Here is a 20122-nt window from a genome sequence, read left to right on the forward strand (position 1 = left end):
TGTTCAACTTATATATATATATATATATATATATATATATATATATATATATTAACTCATTAATTATGATTTTGAATATTAATTACTTATGACCAATCTCTTATTTTGTAGTCAAACTTTGAGTTTGAAACTTCTAATTCCATAAGGAGTAATATAATGTCATCAGTAGCCTCAAAATGGAGACAATTCAAGACTAATTTGACTAGCTTTTACGTCTTTGGAAAATATAAAGACAAAAGCCCTTGTGAAATGTATGGCATAGATGAGGAAACATGGCAATTGTTTGTTCGGACTCGATTGGATTCTTCTTGGCAGGTATATTTTTTGTTGATGTTACACTTTGATAAAGTCATAGTGCCATCCACTATCTATGAATATTGTCTATTTAACAGGAAAAGAGAAAGAAAGCTCAAGCTATCCAAAAAAAAAAATGTTACTCCTCACATACTTTCTCGAGGAGGATATGACTTATTAGAAAAGAGAATGATGGAAGAGAAGTTAAAGAAACAAATGGACATAGTTGTTGCTGAAGAAGTTCCTTCTCCTCCATCTCCTCCTAGCCGACATGAGAAATGGAAGATGGCTCGTACAAAAGCATGAGGACAAATAACATTTGAGAAATCAATGATGATTGTTAAAAGAATTGTAAGTTACAATGATGATGTAGCAATTATTTATTGTAATTTGTATTATAAGTGACAATGTATTCTTTTTTACAGGATGAACTTGTACAACAAAGTTCACAAGGTAATTTTGTCTCTCAGGATCGTCGTGACATATTGACCACTGCTATTGGCATTGAAGAACACCTTGGTCGTGTGCGTACTACTGGTTTTGGTGTGGGTGTGAGACAATATTTTGGATCATGTCCTTGACCCAACACTTTTGCGACAACTAAGACTCAAGAGATGATGAAGCAATTTTCTCAGCAAATAAGGAGACAAGTTACTGAAGATTTAAGGTGTGAGTGGGAGCAACGATGGGAGTCCATGTCCACCAACCATAATGTGATGAATCCAAATGAAGATGAGGACATAGAGACTGATATCTCCTATCGTTGTAAGTTGTTTGTTGAAGGTGTCCCTCATTTTGTGGCCATTGGGAGAGTCTATCCAGGTGGGTCCACCATGCACACTGTGCCAATGCTAGATGATTTGGTTAGAGTGGTGGTTGAAGACATTAGAGATGCCACTGCTCCAGTACCAGTGCCCACATGAGAGGTGCAAGTAGTAGGAGACGCAATTGGAACATTTATCTCATGGCCAAAAGAATTAATCAAGTCAATTTCAACAAAAAAGGTATGTGTTTCTACATTGGTACATAACTTTTAACACACCTCATATTTAAGTTTGTTAGTATGTTTTACAGGACCCTAGGATTAGACAAAAGTCCCCAATTGTATCTCATGCAAGTCTTGAGCCCGATTTTGAGCCCGAGGATGAGCCTAAGCCCGAGGATGAGCCTGAGCTCGAGCCCAGGCCCCTATCTCACCACAATGGTAATCCAATTCAGGGGTTGATTGTGGCTTCTTCTGATTTGTATCAAGAACCTTTTCCCATTCCTTGGGATGCAACAATATTTGGCGTTGACAATGGCAATATACCTTTGTATGTGAACATGTCAGATTTGTGGGAAATAATACAGGGTAATCAGATGTTGAACATTGCAATCATTCAACTTTGGATTATGTGAGTGCACTCTAAATTTAGATTTTGCATTTATCTTTTGTTTTTTGTGAAATCAACCTTAGCCTTCTGAATTTGTATGAATGTAGGTATCTAAATGAATTAATTGTCAATGCGGGGCATAATGATATTTATGGTTTCCTTGAGCCTCAAATTATACAAAAGTCTGGGAATAGATCAATGCACACTCAAAGATATATTCAACAATGGATTCATGAATCCAAGAAAAGAATTTACATCGCACCTTATATTAAAGGGTAAGTTGGACTCTTACTTTAGTTATTATCTAACTAATTTCATATCACTAACTAAAATTCTTATTTACCAAATGTTATTGGCAATTGATTATTATTTGCCCCATAGACCGTATTGTCGTATGGTTTTGTTCATTGCACAAGAAGCCAAGCAAAGAAATGAAAACTTTAATACAAAGGTATGTGTTCATTACAAATGTAATGTGTTTTATCATGATTATATTGTAAATTACTAATGCCTTTAATTTTAGTGCTATTAATGTAAGTGGTGTCTTGGATGGTAAATCCACTACATCTTCATCTCATCTTGATTGGATTTATCCTAAGGTATGTACTTTGCATTGAATTTATATATTATCAACTAAAATGTCTTAGTTCTTCATATATTAATTGCATAAATTTCATATATTAGTGCAATAGGCAACGTGGAAGCTTTGAGTGTGGATACTACGTTATGCATTGGATGTGGACTATAGTTCGTGCTACCATTGTTGATTCATGGGCCGATGTAAGAGTTAATTCAATTATTGATGTTTAACTTTGCTTCCTATGATACACCATAATTAATATATTCCATATTTTAGGTTTTTGATGGAGTCGAGCCACTGGGTAAAGATAAAGTTGAAGAAATTCGCAAGGAATGGGCAAGTTATTTTTTGAGGCTAAAACATTAGTTTTGATAGCCATTATAAATGTTTTATTTTGGATATTTTAGGTATTTTGTGGCCTTAACATTTAGCCTAAAGTTTTGATAGGCTTTAGTAAATGATTGTATCTTAGGTATTTTGTGGCCTTCACATTTAGCCTAATAGTTTTGATAAGCTTTAGTAAATGGTTGTATCTTAGGAAACTAAAATTTGAATTTTCTGGAATCTGGATATTTTGTCGCTTTTGCAGGTTATTGGATAGTTCCCAAAACAGACCAACTTTTCAAAAAAAAAAAACACGTACATATTACATCGGTTGTGACCTTAACCGATGTAATAGGACCCATATTACAACGGTTTTTGCAATAACCGATGTAATAGCTATTCAGACTCTGTTTTCTTTTTTTTCAAGGCTTACAACGGTTACTGTGACCGAGGTTGTATGTTGTAGATATTACATCGGGTCCTTGGACCGATGTAATATCTGAAACACTTATTACATCGGGTACTACTACATCGGTCATTAGACCGATGTAATAAGCCCAAAATAACCGATGTAATAGGTCTTTTTTGCACTAGTGACCTCTTTAACTCCCTATCATCAGGTATACACATTATGCCTTTGAATCTCATAACATTGTCTAATCCATCACAAAGTCTCTCGTTCGCTCGGCCCCTATTAAAGTCATTGTTCGCTTCAAACTCGAATCCAACAATTGTCTTTTTTGGACACGCTTAAGAAAATCACAAGATATAGTTAAACGACTAGAACTAATGTTGATCACCACAAACTCCATATTTAAGCTTAAGTCCCTGAATTGTTCCACCAACTCCAACTCCTTGATCATGATTGAGAACATTTGCACTATTTTTTTGCTTAAACCATCTGCAACCACATTTGCTTTTCCTGGGTGGTATAACAGCTTAAAGTCATAATCCTTTAAAAACTCTATACATCGCCTCTATCTCATAGTTATGTCCTTCTGATCAAACGAGTATTTTAAACTTTTATTATCATTGAACACTTGGAATAGTGTACCATACTTATAATGCTTCCATGTCTTCAAGGTAAACACCATTGCAATTGATACGTATCTAGTATTAGTTAAATTACACATCATTTAGACACTTATATTGCATTAAATCAATGTAAAAATCATTAGAATTGTCCTAATTGCATATAAATAAAGAAAGTGGTGATGAGAAATCATAAAAAGTGGAATTTAATATAATTGTGTTATTTTTACAAGTAAAATGAAGAAAATTACGAACTTAGTGCTAAGTCCCAAAAGTTACAGCTCAAGCAAAAAAGATTAAATCAGAAAAGTAAAATTGAATCCTACAAGTGAGCAACAATATTGGCACTAAGCCACATTTTAAGAAACATTCACTGCAAGGAAACATCAAGTTCCATATTTGAAGCTGAGTATCAAGAGAAAACCTCCATGGTATGGAAACCTCCATTGTTGAACACGAAGGTGGTTGCCCAAGCTTGGAAGAAAACTCACTCATGAAGGAAACCTCCATGGCTAATCTTCAATAATAGAAGCTATAACAACACTTGATTTTCTATTAATACAGGGCATGTTCTTGGGACTCATACGTTTATTTTGTATGTTAGTTTTAAATAGAGAAACTCCCTAATTAGTTTTAGTTCTTATTGTACATCTCTTTGTAAAGTTATGGAAGGAGGAAAGCTACTCCAAGTTCTTATTGTATTCATCATCATGAGCAGCTAAATCCTTCCTTGTTTAGATTGAATGTAACTTCTAAACTTTGTATTGCACTTGATTATATATTTGTTGTGTTCTTCTTTTACATGTTGGTTACTTGATTTGTGTTGAACTCTTTGGTGACTTGGCCAATCATTATACCTCATCAAAACTAGATGCAAAGACATCTGATCTAGTGTTTAGATCCAATCAAGTATCATAATGCTTGACATATAACATACATGGATATGCAACTTTAGTTGGTTTAAAAAATCTTGTTCTCAATGCAAGAGTTCCTCTACCTGGATGGGGACATCCTGCATTTGACACCCTTAGGTTCTAACTCTCATACATGAGGTTAGATCTATAAGTGAAGCGTACTTCCAGGAACACTAAAATAAAGAACATAATTTATAGATAATTAAGAGCAATATAGTGGAGTTAAGAAGCCAAGTTCAATCCCAACACCTTAATCATCATCACCTCTCTCAAACTTAGTTTTAATCTATTTTAACAATACCAAACCAAACCATTCGTTCTTGTTTTATTGCCAAACTCAAGTTAGATTATAAATTACTATTTTAGTTACCAAATCCCTATGGATACGATCTTGTTGTTCTACAACTGACCCTATGCACTTGTTAGATATAAGTTATACCCCCAATGGGGTAGCAACAATAACCAACTCCAAGTCATGAATAAGATAATTCGTCTCACTAGTCTTTAGTTTCCTTGAAGCATATGTCATTACTCTCTTTTTTCTTGCATCAACACACAATTCAATCCCAATGAGAAGCGTGACAATAAACTTTAAAAGGTTTACTTGTATCAGGAATTTAAAAAACCAGAGCATTTGTCAACATTTCATTGAATTTTTGGAAACTCTACTCACACCTATTTGTCCATACAAAAGGTTGATCTTTGTAGGTTAATTGTGTTAAAGTTGTTACTATCTTAGAGAATCTTTCTGTGAATCTTCTATAGTAATCAACTAAGCTCACAAAACTTATGATCTCAAACACATTCTTAGGATGCTCCTACTGAAGCATTGACTCCACCTTGACATGATCTATTGATATCTCTTGAGTTGATATTACATGTCCTTATAATTATACTTCCTTCATCCAAAATTGCACTTTAACAGTTTGACATAACTCTGATTCTCGCTTAAAATGTTAAGCGTTGTCTTGATATGTTTAACATGCTTCTTTTGAGTTTTTGAGTATATAAGAATGTCATCTATAAAGACTATGACAAAGTTATCCAAAAAAGGTATAACCTTGTTCATGTAGTCCATAAATAAGGTTAGAGTATTTGTAAGACCCGTGAAAATTAATTAATTAAATAATTAATTAATTAATAAATGCGGGTAGTGAGAGCCTTTATGACATTAAATTCTGATATGTATAATGTGAAAAAGTACTAGCTCAAATGGTTGAGAGTACTTAATTGTGTGAGAGGACTTGGGTTTGAGTCCTATGTATGCCATTGTGTGTTATTTAATTTATTATTATTAATGTTAATAATATGCTAGATTGTGATGAATGATAATTTAATCCTATACTTATAGGAATTATCATGAAACATAAATTGGTTGAGTGGTTGTGCATTGAGTTGTCATTGACATGGTTAAGGGTTTAAACCTTGGTAGAACCAAATTAAGATTTCTTTTTGCCAATTTTACATTTGGCATGAATGTTAAAGGTTAGAGAAAACCCTAGTTGAATGGGCAGCCAAGGGAGGCTGAAAAAACAGCCATAATGGTCCTTGAATGGTAATTACAAGCATCATTAAACCAAATTTGCGTTTTTGGTCATTAACCTAGCATTAGGGCACCATTAAAAGGCCAATTTTAGGTTAGAAGAAAGGTTTGCAGTGTTGTCATTGTTACATAGTAAGAGGAGAGCGAAATTGAGAGTGTGCTAAGAGAATTGAAAGCCTGTTTGGAGCTAAATTGTGGGAGCACTAAGGGAAGCTATTTTTTTGGGCCAAGAAGAACCATCACACATTCAAATTAAGCAAGGAAACCGGGTTAGGGGAACTGGACTATGCTAATTTTACATGTTTTAATTAAATGCATGATGTATGTATTGAATATATGTATGATTCCCCTCTGCCTTGATCAATTTTTGTGTTTCTAGAAAATCCCAAAAACTGCCTGGTGGGCTACTCGTACCCGCCAGGCGATGCATCCCAGTTTCAGTGTTTTCTAATTTCCTTTGAGGAACTGCTTGGCGGTGAAGCCCTGTACCGCCAGGCGACACAAACCTGTAACCCAGTTTCTGGGTTTCTTGATGAACTTCCTGGCGGTGATGAACACTCACTAGGCGACGGGAGTCAAATTGACTCGATTTTGATGTTTTGTGCGTTCTGGGGTGATTTTGATCGGGGGAAAAGGAAGTCCTATGTAATTATTAATGATGTGATGTGTTACATTGTCGAATTACGTATGGTTAGAGGTTCAATTCGATAAAATTGCTATGAACACCCTTTTTAGGGTTGAATATTAGGCGGTTTTGTGATTCAAGAATGAATATTGTAGATTGGTATTGGAACTGTGTTGGATATAGTTAAGTTGGAATATATGGGTCTCATTTACCATGCTTAATTACGAAACAACAAAGATAGGCAAGGAAAAGTATCAGAAAATGGTAGAAAGGGGGTCACAGGTGCAAGAATTCTAGAAAATTGCCAGAAGCGCATGCACCGCCTGGCGGCACGGGGCCTGCCGCCAGGCGCCATCGCAGAAACAACCCTTTTGAGTAGCTGCGAGAAGTTTGGGAAAATTAGGTTATTGCTAATTGTGGAGTCAGAGATAATAATTGAGTAAAAGCCTTGGTGATGTCTTATGCAAGTTAGAAGTAAGAATTACCTCATTCATTCGTGAAGTGGGGATTATTATAATGCAGTGAATGCAGTAGAAGTTGGGGTGATGTTTAGTGCACGAGAAATTGAAGTAATGAGCTACTGGTGATATGATACAAAGGATTCATTGTAATTTGATCGTGATGTGAGAGGTAAAAGTTTGTAGGAATATATATATATATATATATATATATATATATATATATATATATATATATATATATATATATATATATATATATATATATATAACAGATTGAATGGATCCACTTAAAATTGTTAGCCATGGGATAGATCAAAGCCGTAATAAGTCTGATTATATTATGAACTGAGTTGGTACCAGTAGTGTCATGAATTAATTGTGAGGTTGGTGTACATCACTATTATAATGCATGGAATTAATCTAAGTTTATGTGTGGCTAAGGATTTTAATGAGATGAACTTGGTTTGAGAAATTATGGATGTAGTAATTATGATAGTGGTAAGGTAGTGGACATTATTACTAATATAAGATATGTTAATTAGACATGTCAAGTGAATATGTGAGTAAGGGAGTGAAATACAATACCTAAAATTAAAACAAAACCAGTACTGCGCGAGTACTGGTGTGGTGCCTGGCGGCAGTATGAGACCCGCCAGGCGAAATTTACCAAACAGAGGAGAATTGGAACGTGAGGCGCTTGGCGGCAAGCAGTGTTCCGCCAGGCGAAACCTGTAGGCAGAGTGGTACCAGAGGCGTGTGGTGCCTGGCGATACGTGTCCTCCGCCAAGCGGCCTGGAAGTATGATGTGCCTGACACCTCGTGATTTGTGTCATGCTATGGTGTTGCAACAGATGTGTGTTGCGCTTGCTTTGTTGTGCATGGTCTACAAGGCTTCTGTGATACCTTAAAGGTCGGCTTGCTGGTGTTCTTTGAATTGTGGCTCGGAACGTATACCTTGAGTTGTGGCTCGAAACGTATCCCTTGAGTTGTGGCTCGGGATAGGGGTTAAGCACGTGGTATTCCTTGAGTTATGGTTCAAAATAACATCTTTTGAGTTGTGGCTCGGGATGGCGGATGAACACGAGAAACTCTTGAGTTGTGGCTCGGGTTGGCGAGTGTTGCCGGTGTGAGTGTGCTGGTTGTGGCCAATATGGATGGGTCCAGATAGATTACCCTCCTCAGTAATTAACTTACGAGTTTGGTAGTCTTGGGACGTCATGAACCAGATTCGTATTGGGACTCCACCTGGCGTTACAGTGTGTGATCCGTAGCATGGTTTCCCGCACGGGCTTTATTGGTTGTGACCGATAGGTATGGCAGCAAGACATCTTGAGGTACTCACTAGAAGACGTAGAACACGGTTAACATGGTGATGGCCATGTATTTATTGAATCAAAGGATGGAATTCCTTGTTATGTTGTATGTATATATGTATATTCTATATATATATATATATATATATATATATGTGTGTGTGTGTGTGTGTGTGTGTGTGTGTGTTTATTCTATTAAGCTCACCCTATCTACTTGTGTTTGGCAATAATCGTGTATGCGGTACACGTGAGCAGAGGATGTTGCAGGTGGATCTGGTGAGGCATAAAGACGAAGCATGGGCTAGTTGGGAGATTTTTATAGAGTTGTTTTATTATGCTTTATGTAGATTGTAATCATTGTTTATGAACATGGTTTTGTTTTATAAATGAGTTATATGTATTTGAGATACTTTTAATTGAAATAAAGTTTTAAATTTGTGGGAAATGAGGTTTTAATAAATGAAGATGATGTAATAATTCTATATTTTATTATTTAAATTCGTAATATCCGGTCAGGATGTTACAATATTCGTCACTCCAAAGAGCATCATCACACATTCATAGGACACATACTTATATATAAAGGTTGTTTTCTGCACACCTTAAGACTTCACTAGAATTTGGTGGTAGTCAAACCTCAAGTCTATCTTAGACAACACCACAACCCCACACAGTTGGTGCATCAAGTCATCTATCCTTGACAAAGGATATTTGTTTTTTATGATGAGTTTGTTCAGTTGTCTACCATCCACACACAACCTATAATTGTCATCCTTCATTTTTACTAGCACTATTGGTGCCCCAATGGTGATAGACTAGGACTGATGAACTTCTTCTCTAACAACTTGTTTATCTACTTTTTCAGTTCAACTCTACAAGAGCCATTTTGTACTGATCATGCCCCTAGCACTAGGTCAATAAGAAACTATATTTCCTTTTGTGGAGGCAACCTAAGTGTTTATTTAAAAAAAAAACACCCACAAACTCTTCAACCACCTGTATTTAACCCTGCACATTCTTCTGCCCAACCTCCATATGTTTCAAAATCACATGACATGTTGTTTTATCCTTCAACTTGCCCAAAACTTGATGAGCAGACAACAACTCCAACTCCTTAGAGTTTGTGAACAACATAGTCTTTAATCACAATTTATAAGGACACGATTGGTATATATAACATTTATGTTTCTACTCTATATTGGTATTATTGTTTTGTTCTTAATGCTTGATTCTATCTGATCAATATATTCCTGATTGTGATTTTTAGATCTGTCTGGAAAGTGTTTCTAAAAATCTGATTTGAACAATGACACTTGATGTATTGTGATGTTAGGAATAGATTTCAATATATCAATTGCTTATAACATTTGAGCATGATGCTGGACAAATCTGTTGAATATGAGAGGAATCAATATTTAGGGGATTAATCTTATGAACTCTGTATTGAGAAATCAATATAAATATTTTTTGGGTGTTGCATCAACATTGGTATTTTCAAATGTTATATATTTATATTTATATTCATTCAAATTACAGACAAGTGAGATAGATGAAATTCAATCCCAGTTTCTTACTGAACCTTTTCTAAACTTTCTGCTTTTAATGTATTACTTTTTTGCATATTTAGTGCTATAATCAATGACTAATCAAATGGATGTCTTTGTATATACACAAATTGAGATAATAATTTATTTTAATTGAATATATTCTTCATGAGATCGACACTCTTACTTTAAAGTCATTATATTGTAGTTGACTTTTAGTACGTTTGCCAAGAGACCAACTAGAGTCATCAAGAACAACCTTGAGTTCCATGCATGACTCTATAGCCACATGCAACTCTAGGACTCAAAGCTTAAAAAGAGGACAAAAACTTGACTTACTCTATTGGACTCTTTAGTTGAGTGCTTGCCTATAACTCATCACAAAGATCACAACTGCAACTCTTGATCGTCAAAAAAATGAAGAACGAATAAGATAAGGTAAAGAGAAGTCAAAGAGAGTTTAAAGAGTTTGATGGTAGAATAATGGTGGTTTTAGAAGAATGAAATTTAGTTATTAAACCTTTTATATAAATTAACCTTTTAATATTAAAATATTATAGTGTTATAATTTTAATAAAACCACCAATACTCTTATATCGTTATATCGTTTTATAGGACATCAAAAAATATGTAGAGAAAAAAATAGTTACTTTAACTGATATAAATAAATGTTGAAAAAATATTATGGAACACCCGTGTGTGTACTTTTTTCTGTGATTTCGAAAAGTAATAAAATTATTATTATTATTATTATTATTAAAAATCAAAATAAATTAAACTTATAAAATTAAAATAAATTATAATTATAAAATTAAATATAAATACTTTTTACTACTTATTATAGACAAATGTTTTACTATTAAAAAATATTAAACTAAAAAGAAATGATCAAATGAAACATATCAATTTAGAAAAACAAACACTTAAAAAATAAAATTAACAAAATAATTACTTTAATTTAAAAGAAATACTTAAAAGATAAGAACGAGAAACAAATTGAATCTTTTATATAATATAATAGTATAAATAGTATAGATACAGAAGGTACTTGTTTTTTTAATTATATTTTTATTTCTTATTATCATAGCATAAAATCAATAGTTATGCCATGTGTAGTATGAATATATAATTAATAATTTCCAGAGGATCAAATTAAAACGGAGGGATTCACAGTATTAAATAATTAAATAATTTCCACATTTAAGTTATTTTTGTTTTGGTGAAAACAAAAAGAGAGTAAAACAATGCATGATTCCTAATCAACAACAGCTGTAATAAGTTGCTACCATTCTTGTTGTTGATAGAATTGAAAGAGAAAGGAAGAAAGAGAAGATGAATTTGCCCAAAATTGTGATCCAAATTCCATAATATTCCAAGGCTAGTTGACTTCTGTTTGTAACTGAAAGTTTGACTCTGTTTATATCTTCCCATTTATACGCGTTTTCTCGCAACCAAACCCGGAAGGCCAGAGGGAATCGTCGAGGTTCGACTCGTTGAAGATTTGCGAAAAGGCACGACCTTTTGAATACCCTTTCTTCAATTGTTTATTCATAGATTCATCTTTTTGTGTTTCTCTGAATTATTTTGAATTGGGTCCTCGCAGGGTCACGATGGCTGCCACCATGAAACAGATGTCTCTGATCGTGTCTTTTTTGGGCGTGGTGTCCTTCGTTTTGGGAGTTATTGCTGAAAACAAGAAGGTAACAATTCAAACATTCTGAATCTTAAATGGGAATGATATATAGAGAATATATTGAAGCATACAAAGATGACTTCATGGTTCCTATTATTATAATATAATTTGTCAAATGATTGTTTTAGTGGTTGAAGTATTATTTTTCTAAGTGTGATTCTGGAGACTTTCAGGACCTTAATATTGCAGAAAATTGATCTGGTCCTAATTGCGGGTTGGGGCACTTACAAAACCTTATTTTTTCATCCACAATTACAGTTACATGCCAGAATTTGAGAAAGCTTCTCCAATTTGATGTAGAGAAATTATTAAGATAAAATTCAGATTTAGTTGTTTAGTTGCATTTGGTGTTGATCTCCAAGCAGAATTGCATTTTCACCCTTAGCATTTATGTTTCATTCCAATAACCTGGGAAGCATAGATTTGCTTTGAAGGTCAACATGGTTTACTTGGATAAACTTCAACTTTGATGGGGGAATAACATCCCGAGTGCATCATGTGGAATTGTGTCAGTTTACTTTGAGTATTTTTTTATTTTATTTTTCAAAGAAAGTGGAAAATGAATCTGAAAATATCTTTGATTAAGAATTATGAGTGATTTTATTAGAAAATCTTTTCGTAGAAAAAGTAAAAATTTGAAAATGAATGATGTTTTTTATTTTTTATTTGAATTCATTATGTGTTATTATCATGAACAATGGAGTCTAACCAGTTCATATTGGTTTGCATCGCTGACCTCGTAACCGTCGGCAATGGCTTCGGATAAAAGTTGAAAATGAAAAAAAGTAGTAAAAATCAAGCAAGTTCTCTAAATCTTAGCAAATTGAAAATGAAAAGTATTTTCAGATAATAAAAACGAGAAATAAAGATAGAAAATGTGGTTAAAAACCAAACAACTCCTAAATTTCTTTGCAAATTTTACCACCTAGTTCTAAAACTATTGATGTTTAAGGTTAATAATATAATACACTCATTACAAAACATTTATTAGATAAAGAAATCGACAAGATTTGAAATCTGTGAAACACATGTTTTAGAAAGGGGCTAAACATATTTTTGGAACTGAGCACAACACTGTGGAGATTCTTTTTCATTATTAAGAATCATTATATAGTTTTGACTTCTCAAGTGCATTTCATATAAGAGAGATAATCAAATGGATTTATAACACATGATGCACATCTATGAGCTTATTGTGTCCCTTGTGTAAGCGTAATTGTTCTTTGCAGGTTCAATGTGATTTCTTTCTGAAGCTTGTTGTTGATTCAGCTGCTATTTTCTTCTGTATTGACCAGTGATACTGATTCCAGTGATATTTTTGTTATTTCATTACAGCCTCCTGCTGGAATACCTGTGACTGGTTTGAATGGTGCCTCTGTGACCTGCAAGTACCCGGCCGATCGAACTGTTGTGTTGGGATATCTTTCTGTAGCATTTCTTGTTGCATCCACAGTGGTGGGGTATCTGTCTTTGTTTTACCCTTACAAAGGAAAGTCAATTCCACAAGGAGTTCTGTTTAAACACACCACTTTCACAGTTTTCTTCAACATTTCTTTGTAAGTACTGCTTCCTGATCTTTGCTTATCAATTCTCATGATTCAATATGTTGTGAATGTAGAATGGTAATGGATGAACCAAGAGTAGTAAACCACCATTGTAAAATATAAGCAAAAGATTGTTTTGTTGATCATAATGACATTAGCTGCACTGCACTTGATATTGGGAATACCATGCATTCTATGAATGAACAAGTCATCACAGGAAATATTGGAGCCTACCAATGTGTGGATTCTGTTCTCATGTTTTCATAAATGACTTTTCTTGTATGCAATGGTGTATCTACATAGGTTCACTGCTGGATTAGCTGCAGCATTGCTGTTATGGCCAACAATCACCGAACAACTTCACCTGACACACAATGTACACCATGATGTGAACTATGAATGCCCTACAGCCAAAACTGGTCTCCTTGGAGGTGGTGCCTTTCTGTCCCTTGATTCATCTCTCTTGTGGTTGATTGCCCTTATGTTAGCAGGAAATGCTCGTGAGGACTTCTTCGATGAAGAAGGCAATGGTGTTGACAAGGGTGAATATGGCACAGCCTCCTCTGATAATTATTATGATGCTGATTCAGGATTGAAAGGGAGTTCCTGAACTGCACTTCTAAGAGTAGAAATAAATGTTGTTGCACTGTTACTTCTGTGGTTTCCTTTTAATATATCATTCTGAACCATTCACATCAAATATTGAAATGTACATACTTTAAATGTTTGTTCTCTGCAAAAGTTTGTAGTGATTAAGCATTACTGCAGAAACACATAGTTGTTTATAATTTGGATTTGGATTCCTTCTCTATAAATCTATCTTCTTTTAGTCCTTGAATTTCCCACAGTTTTATATCAGAGCTACCTTGTTATAGATGGATCTTTTTGTTTCCTTTTGAAATGTTTATGGTCTTTAAGCCAACTGGGGTTATCTGTGATGTAACAATTGTATCATTTATTTGTTGTGAAATGTATTGAAGTTGTCCTATAATAATACTGCAGAGAACTTTGTAAATACATACTGTAGGATACTTTTCGCAATATCATGATGTGATAGTTTTTATTTATCTGTTATCTTCAACAACTTATTTGAAAAAAAAGAAATATATCTTTCTTAAGCTAATACATATTTAATAACATGCAATGCAATCCTAACAATACATGAGTATCGAGCACGAGAATTGAGAAAAATTCAATAGTAAATAATACAATTATTAAATTTGTTTCTTAACCATACATATGAACGGTTTAAAAACAATATGAAGAATCATTATATCATTTAATATTTTAAATTGTTTTAAATTATGTTAAAAGAAATAAAAGTTCAATTAATAATTGTAAATTATTTAGTATTACTAAAAAATTTAAAAAGTACAATTAATAATAATAAATAAAGATTAAGCACTATGGGTCTTATCCTAATTCTGCAAGAATATATTCAACTTTTGACCACATGACACCACCGATTATGATTGACATACATCATTTGTTTGATCAATCTATGGAGAACGGATATTGATATTTTTTTTTTAGGAAAAGGTCAAAAAAATTATTAGTTAAAAATTGAGTAACATTTACTAAAATTAGGTGGACTTTTGCAGAAAATCCGATCCCCTATTATAATGATTTAATAGTTTCGACCCATAGTTAAATGCAATCCTTTACATAGGAGATTTCCATGTTGAAGCAGATAAATAGTGTGGAACATACCAACGTATGCACTGAAAGCCTTGCCCGTAGGATTATTCGTCTTTGAAGACCAACTACTACTACAAAAAAAAAAAAAAAGTTGTCCTCATCGTGTTACCGGATACCACTATGAAACTAGGATATAATATGACAATTATGTGTTTAAATTTAAACTTCTTATTTAATCAAAATTTTAATAATTAAATATCTCTCTAAACTAATTATACTATTTGATATAATCCTTAAGATTTCTTTCTTTTTAATCTAATTTTTATATTTAGATTGTTTCGGGTATACAAGATTTAACTTCTACTTAAACATTTTGTCTAATCTTGTAGTCTTCACTTCGTTTGGTTCCTCAGTCCTTTGTTTGTATGATTATCTTCGCCGCCTATCGGTGTACATGCTAAAGAGACTTCAATGTTTAAATCAGTAATAGTTCGATTGGTATTATCAATTAATATTGTAATAAATGCCACCCAGCAATCTTATGTTGACTTATATTTACAATCTTCTTCATTGGTTTCTTATTAGAGTTGGTTTAATCGGGCTCAATTGTTTTTAAAACCTAATTACTATATGTTTAACTTATTTACAGTTACAAAAGTACTTATTTATCTTTGCCACAGTTTAGCGTAGCCTATCGTATGACGCCATTAAGGTGGTTGACCGATTGGTGATACACATATTTTCATATGTTCAATATTGCAATCTGAACAATATGCTGATCGATCGCTGGTGCACAAATCTTCATAATCTCCAGAGTGAGCAATTGAAAAAAAGACTGCTCTTGCGAAAAAATACGGCTTGACGATCAGCTGGTCACCCAATAGTGTAGTAGATAAATCTAGGTGCAGTGTTTTATAGCTTCTACAATATTATACACCATAATTATTTTAGAGCAGTCAACCTCAATAGAGACTTTTGGTTAGTTGGCTGATCCACGACCAATCCCTAGAACTGGATCTATTCTATAAGCTCATACCTTTGTTCAGTGGGTGAGGCGACCTGATGATTGCCAATCGACGAGACATGATCACACCATCAAACATGGACTCCAACTAATTATATAAATTATTTTGAGATAATATCGACCAATTAACGTTTGGCACGCCAATTGGTCCATACAATATATATATTATTATTTTTCTATCACCTAAATATTAAAAACTTCGTAGTTATTTTTAATTTAAATTATGCTTACACTTTTAATGTTTGTAATTTAAATATATGGGAATATCGTTTAAAATTAAATTTTGTTATGAATTTTACAATTGCATTTATTACTAATAAATTTATTACTAATAAATTTAATAGTCGATATAAATTATTAAAGTAATGATTTTTTAATAGGTAATATAAATTATATTATTATTAGATAATGTTTAAGTAAATATTAATTATACTTTAACATATTTTTAATAAAACTAAAAAATTTTAAATCAATATTTATAATTATTAATTGTAACTTTAATTTTGTTTTAATATAACTTTTAAATATTTATAAATATTATTATTAGTTATAATATATATATATATATATACACATTTAATATCATTCATAAATTGATAAATCTAAAACTTTTTCAATCATTAAAAATAGTTTTATATTTTTTTACATGTTCTTTTATATTATGAAAAATATATTATATATAATTGTTATCAATATTTTTGTATTATTCTATTATAAATAATTTATTAATTAAATATACATATTTATAATTTTATTTCTATTATTTACTTACTTAATTAAATATTTAAATATAAAAAAATACCTGTATTTGTAAGGCCCAGTTTTCTGTCCTAAAGTTTTAAGGGCTGCCTTTAAGTTATTGGGCCTAAGGGCTGGCCCAAAGGATAAAACCACCTCAAAGTCTGTCCTAATTCACTCATTTTACACTTTCAGAATCTGCTCCCTTGGTGCTTAGAGTCGCAGCCGTCACTTCGTTAGGGTTTCAATGTTTAACCAGATTCAAGCCTAGCTCAACCTCGTTCTACTCACGTAAGTATTCCCCAACGCATAGCTTCCAATCTTTGGTCCTATTGTGTAGCCAATGTTAATGTTCCCGTAACGTACCCACTGTTGTTCTTTTTCTAGCTCCATAATCCTCTCCTATAGCTATGGTGTTCCTCCATTCAGCGTCAAAGTCTTGTGCTAGATTATTCCCAGGTACGGGAAGCTAGAACCTCGTTGTTTAATGCGATTGCAGGTTGTTTTGCTTGTATTTTTATGATTCTTGAACTGTTGCAGGTACGGACAGTGGTGGCGATTGATAATCTCGCCCAAGTGAGCTTGTCTCGCCTAGGCGAGGTGAGCATAGGCTCGCCCAGGCCTTCTCGCGCGAATGGTCACCTAGGCAACCCACTCAGTTTTGAGCAAGCGAGCGTCTCGCCTAAGCGAGAACGTGCATAAGCCACTGTTCCAGATTCATGAGCTCTCACCTAGGCGAAGGGAGCTCGCCTGAGCGAGAGTCTCTCTTGCCTGGGCGAGGCCCTTCAGCTTGAGCGAGGAGTTGGGCGAGGATACGTTCTGAGTTGGTTTTCTCTCTGTTATTGGATGGTTAGCATGCGATTGACTGGGTTATTGTATAACGACATGATGAGGGTGATTATGCATGATTAAGAGAGGGTTACGTGTGGTGAATTGTGAGTTTGGCATGATCTCTTTATGAATTATACATGAGAGGTTGGATATATATATATATATATATATATATATATATATATATATATATATATGTGTGTGTGTGTGTGTGTGTGTGTGTGTGTGTGTGTGTGTGTGTGTGTGTGTGTGTGTGGTCACGAATTTTACATGAGCAACGATGGACATTGATGGTTAGTAATCCAGTGGCATGGTATTGGTATGAGAGGAAGCACTTTACTCATGGTTGGGAATAACGAGTTGGTAATGATTCAATATATGATAAATGAGGATTGGTTACAGATGCTGGTGTGAGGTTCCTATGCATGATATATGTATTTGTTACTTGGATATTTGTATATGTTTGGTATTTGGTCAGTACGTAATTCCTTGAAGTCTTTAGGTGAGACTTCAGGGTCGTGCTTCAGTGGTCGGGACGTAATTCCATGGCCCCTGTTAGTGGGTGTCCATGGTGGTGCCCTATCTATATAACTTGGTAAAGATTCAAGGTAAGGATTGCATCCTGACACTTTAAGGAGTCAGTTAGACTCATTTAGAGTGGATTGACTCCTGTGGTGAGAGTAGCAGGAGGCCTGAAACTCATTAAGGTCTAACCTTGTGTGTGAGGGAATTGATTCATTGTAACACTTATAACACTTGTAACACATAACTCGGGGGTGAGCAGAGGTATCCACCACAAGTGCAAGCATCTGCTGAATCCGACCAGGTTATATGTATCCGGATGAGTCGAGTCTAGTCGTAGTGTATTAATTTAGAAGGTTATAATATGCTTGGGTGATGTACGTATATTGGATTGCGAAAGTATATCTGAATGCATTGATGAAATCTTTACGGCTCTAGCTTATCTTGTTTGTTTGTCTGGTTGTCTTATATGTGGCTCTTCTCTCTTTTGCGATGATCATCAATTTATTGATGGGAGCAGATGCGAGAGGTCTTCGTGGTCAACAAGGGAACGATGACTTTGCTGCTTAGCCATTTGGGCTGGATTTTCTACTCTGGGCTTTCTTTTAGGGCCACGGCCCATGTATTGGCTGTCCTTTAAACTTCCATTTCATTTCAGTTAAATTTTTGTATCTGGTTTAGTTTGGCATCGTTGTAAGTCTTGGTTCATTGTAAGGCGTTATGTGGAAACTCTAAGACTGCGCCACTATACTATTTCGTTGTGACATTTCCTTTAATTACGATTATTAATTAAATGAGGTGTTACATTAATGGTATCAGAGCAGTTCGTCCTTAGAATGACCTGAGGTTGTGGGTTTGTCATGCCTTGTAGGCGTAATTTGTCAAGTCTAGTCGAGTTTGTCAGTGAAATTAAAAGTTTTAAGAACAGAAAACGTCTTGATAAAGTGATGAGGGTGCACACTCATGACTAGATCAAAGATTGTTTTTCCTTTCTTAATTCTAATGGTTTGGGGAAGGAAGGGTGACAGACAGAAGGTTTGGTTGTCTGTAGATGATGGAGTGTTGCCTTGTATGTCGTAGTTTGTCCTGTTACGCCTCTGTGTTTTGTGTCTCGTGTCTGTAGCGATGAGGGAATGCAGATTCAAGCTCAACTTGACCTACTCACCCTTACCAGGATTGGTGGGGCCTAGGAGGAAGTCTCTTGTCTCAAAGGTGCGAAGATGTAGAAGATTGTATATTGATAGATGATGAAAGTTGAGTCTTGGTTTAGAGTGCTGAGAGATGATGTTAAAATTTAAGAAGCAATGCTTTAAGTTGAGAGAGATACAAGATCAAGTTCTAAGATCGTATACCACAAGTTTTACCAGAAGAGTTGAGTTCAGAGATTAGTGTATGAGAAAATATCAGTGTGTGTTCATGCGGCAAGGTTTGAGAAATCAACTTGGTTTTACATCTTGACAATGTCTAAGATTCAAAGTGGAACAATGTGGGAGGTTTAAGGTTAAGGGTGGAGGCCATGAAGTGTATAGGGAAAGCAGACGTGTAGTTGGAAGCTTATGGGAGGCAGAGCTTTGAAGATCAATTAAGTATGATGATATGATAGGAGAAGGAAGTATATTAGGAGCATATGCGAGAGGTCTTCGCGGTCAACAGGGGAACGGTGACTCCACTGCTTAGCCATCTGGGCTGGATTTTCTACTCTGGGCTTTCTTTTAAGGCCACGACCCATGTATTGGCTGTCCTTTAAACTTCCATTTCATTTCAATTAAATTTCTGTATCTGGTTTAGTTTGGCATCATTGTAAGTCTTGGTTCATTGTAAGGCGTTATATGGAAACTCTAAGACTGCGCCACTATACTATTTCGTTGTGACATTTCCTTTAATTACGATTATTAATTAAATGGGGTATTACAGTATTGCAATCTACTCCCAAAAAATCGTTTTACAAATGGAGAGATGTCAAAATTTATATAATTTGTAGTTTAGGAATCGATTACATAAAACACGATTTCTGTGTACAGTGACCAGTTCTACTTTAGAAAATAATTATTTGCTTAAATAATTTCGGATTTCTCTATTTTTGTAACGAAATTTTAAGTAGATTTACTTCTTTTTATTTAACTTAATTG

The 20122-nt window shown here is 34.1% G+C and overlaps 1 protein-coding gene and 1 pseudogene across 1 annotated transcript; both read left to right on the plus strand.

The window, feature by feature from the left end:
• Positions 1-973: 973 nt before the first annotated feature.
• Positions 974-1692, plus strand: LOC146884097 (uncharacterized; annotated as a pseudogene).
• A 9549-nt stretch (positions 1693-11241) lies between these two features.
• LOC114195686 (keratin-associated protein (DUF1218)) lies at positions 11242-14078 on the plus strand. Its single transcript, XM_028086231.2, has 4 exons — positions 11242-11514; positions 11607-11703; positions 13032-13252; positions 13544-14078. Exons 2-4 carry the CDS (start codon positions 11614-11616, stop codon positions 13848-13850), a joined length of 618 nt encoding a protein of 205 aa, XP_027942032.1. The 5' UTR covers positions 11242-11514; positions 11607-11613; the 3' UTR covers positions 13851-14078.
• Positions 14079-20122: the final 6044 nt, after the last annotated feature.

The sequence above is a fragment of the Vigna unguiculata genome, chromosome 8, assembly GCF_037176805.1.
Source record: "Vigna unguiculata cultivar grain cowpea cultivar isolate G323 ecotype 2 chromosome 8, ASM3717680v1, whole genome shotgun sequence".
In the NCBI taxonomy this organism is placed as follows: Eukaryota; Viridiplantae; Streptophyta; class Magnoliopsida; order Fabales; family Fabaceae; genus Vigna; species Vigna unguiculata.

What these genes read in the sequence shown, in the direction of transcription:
- LOC114195686 (XM_028086231.2), top strand. Translation starts at nt 11,614, where the DNA reads ATGGCTGCCACCATGAAACAGATGTCTCTGATCGTGTCTTTTTTGGGC. An exon ending in TTATTGCTGAAAACAAGAAG is followed by an intron (nt 11,704 to 13,031) that starts GTAACAATTCAA and finishes ATTTCATTACAG; the next exon opens with CCTCCTGCTGGAATACCTGT. An exon ending in GTTTTCTTCAACATTTCTTT is followed by an intron (nt 13,253 to 13,543) that starts GTAAGTACTGCT and finishes GTATCTACATAG; the next exon opens with GTTCACTGCTGGATTAGCTG.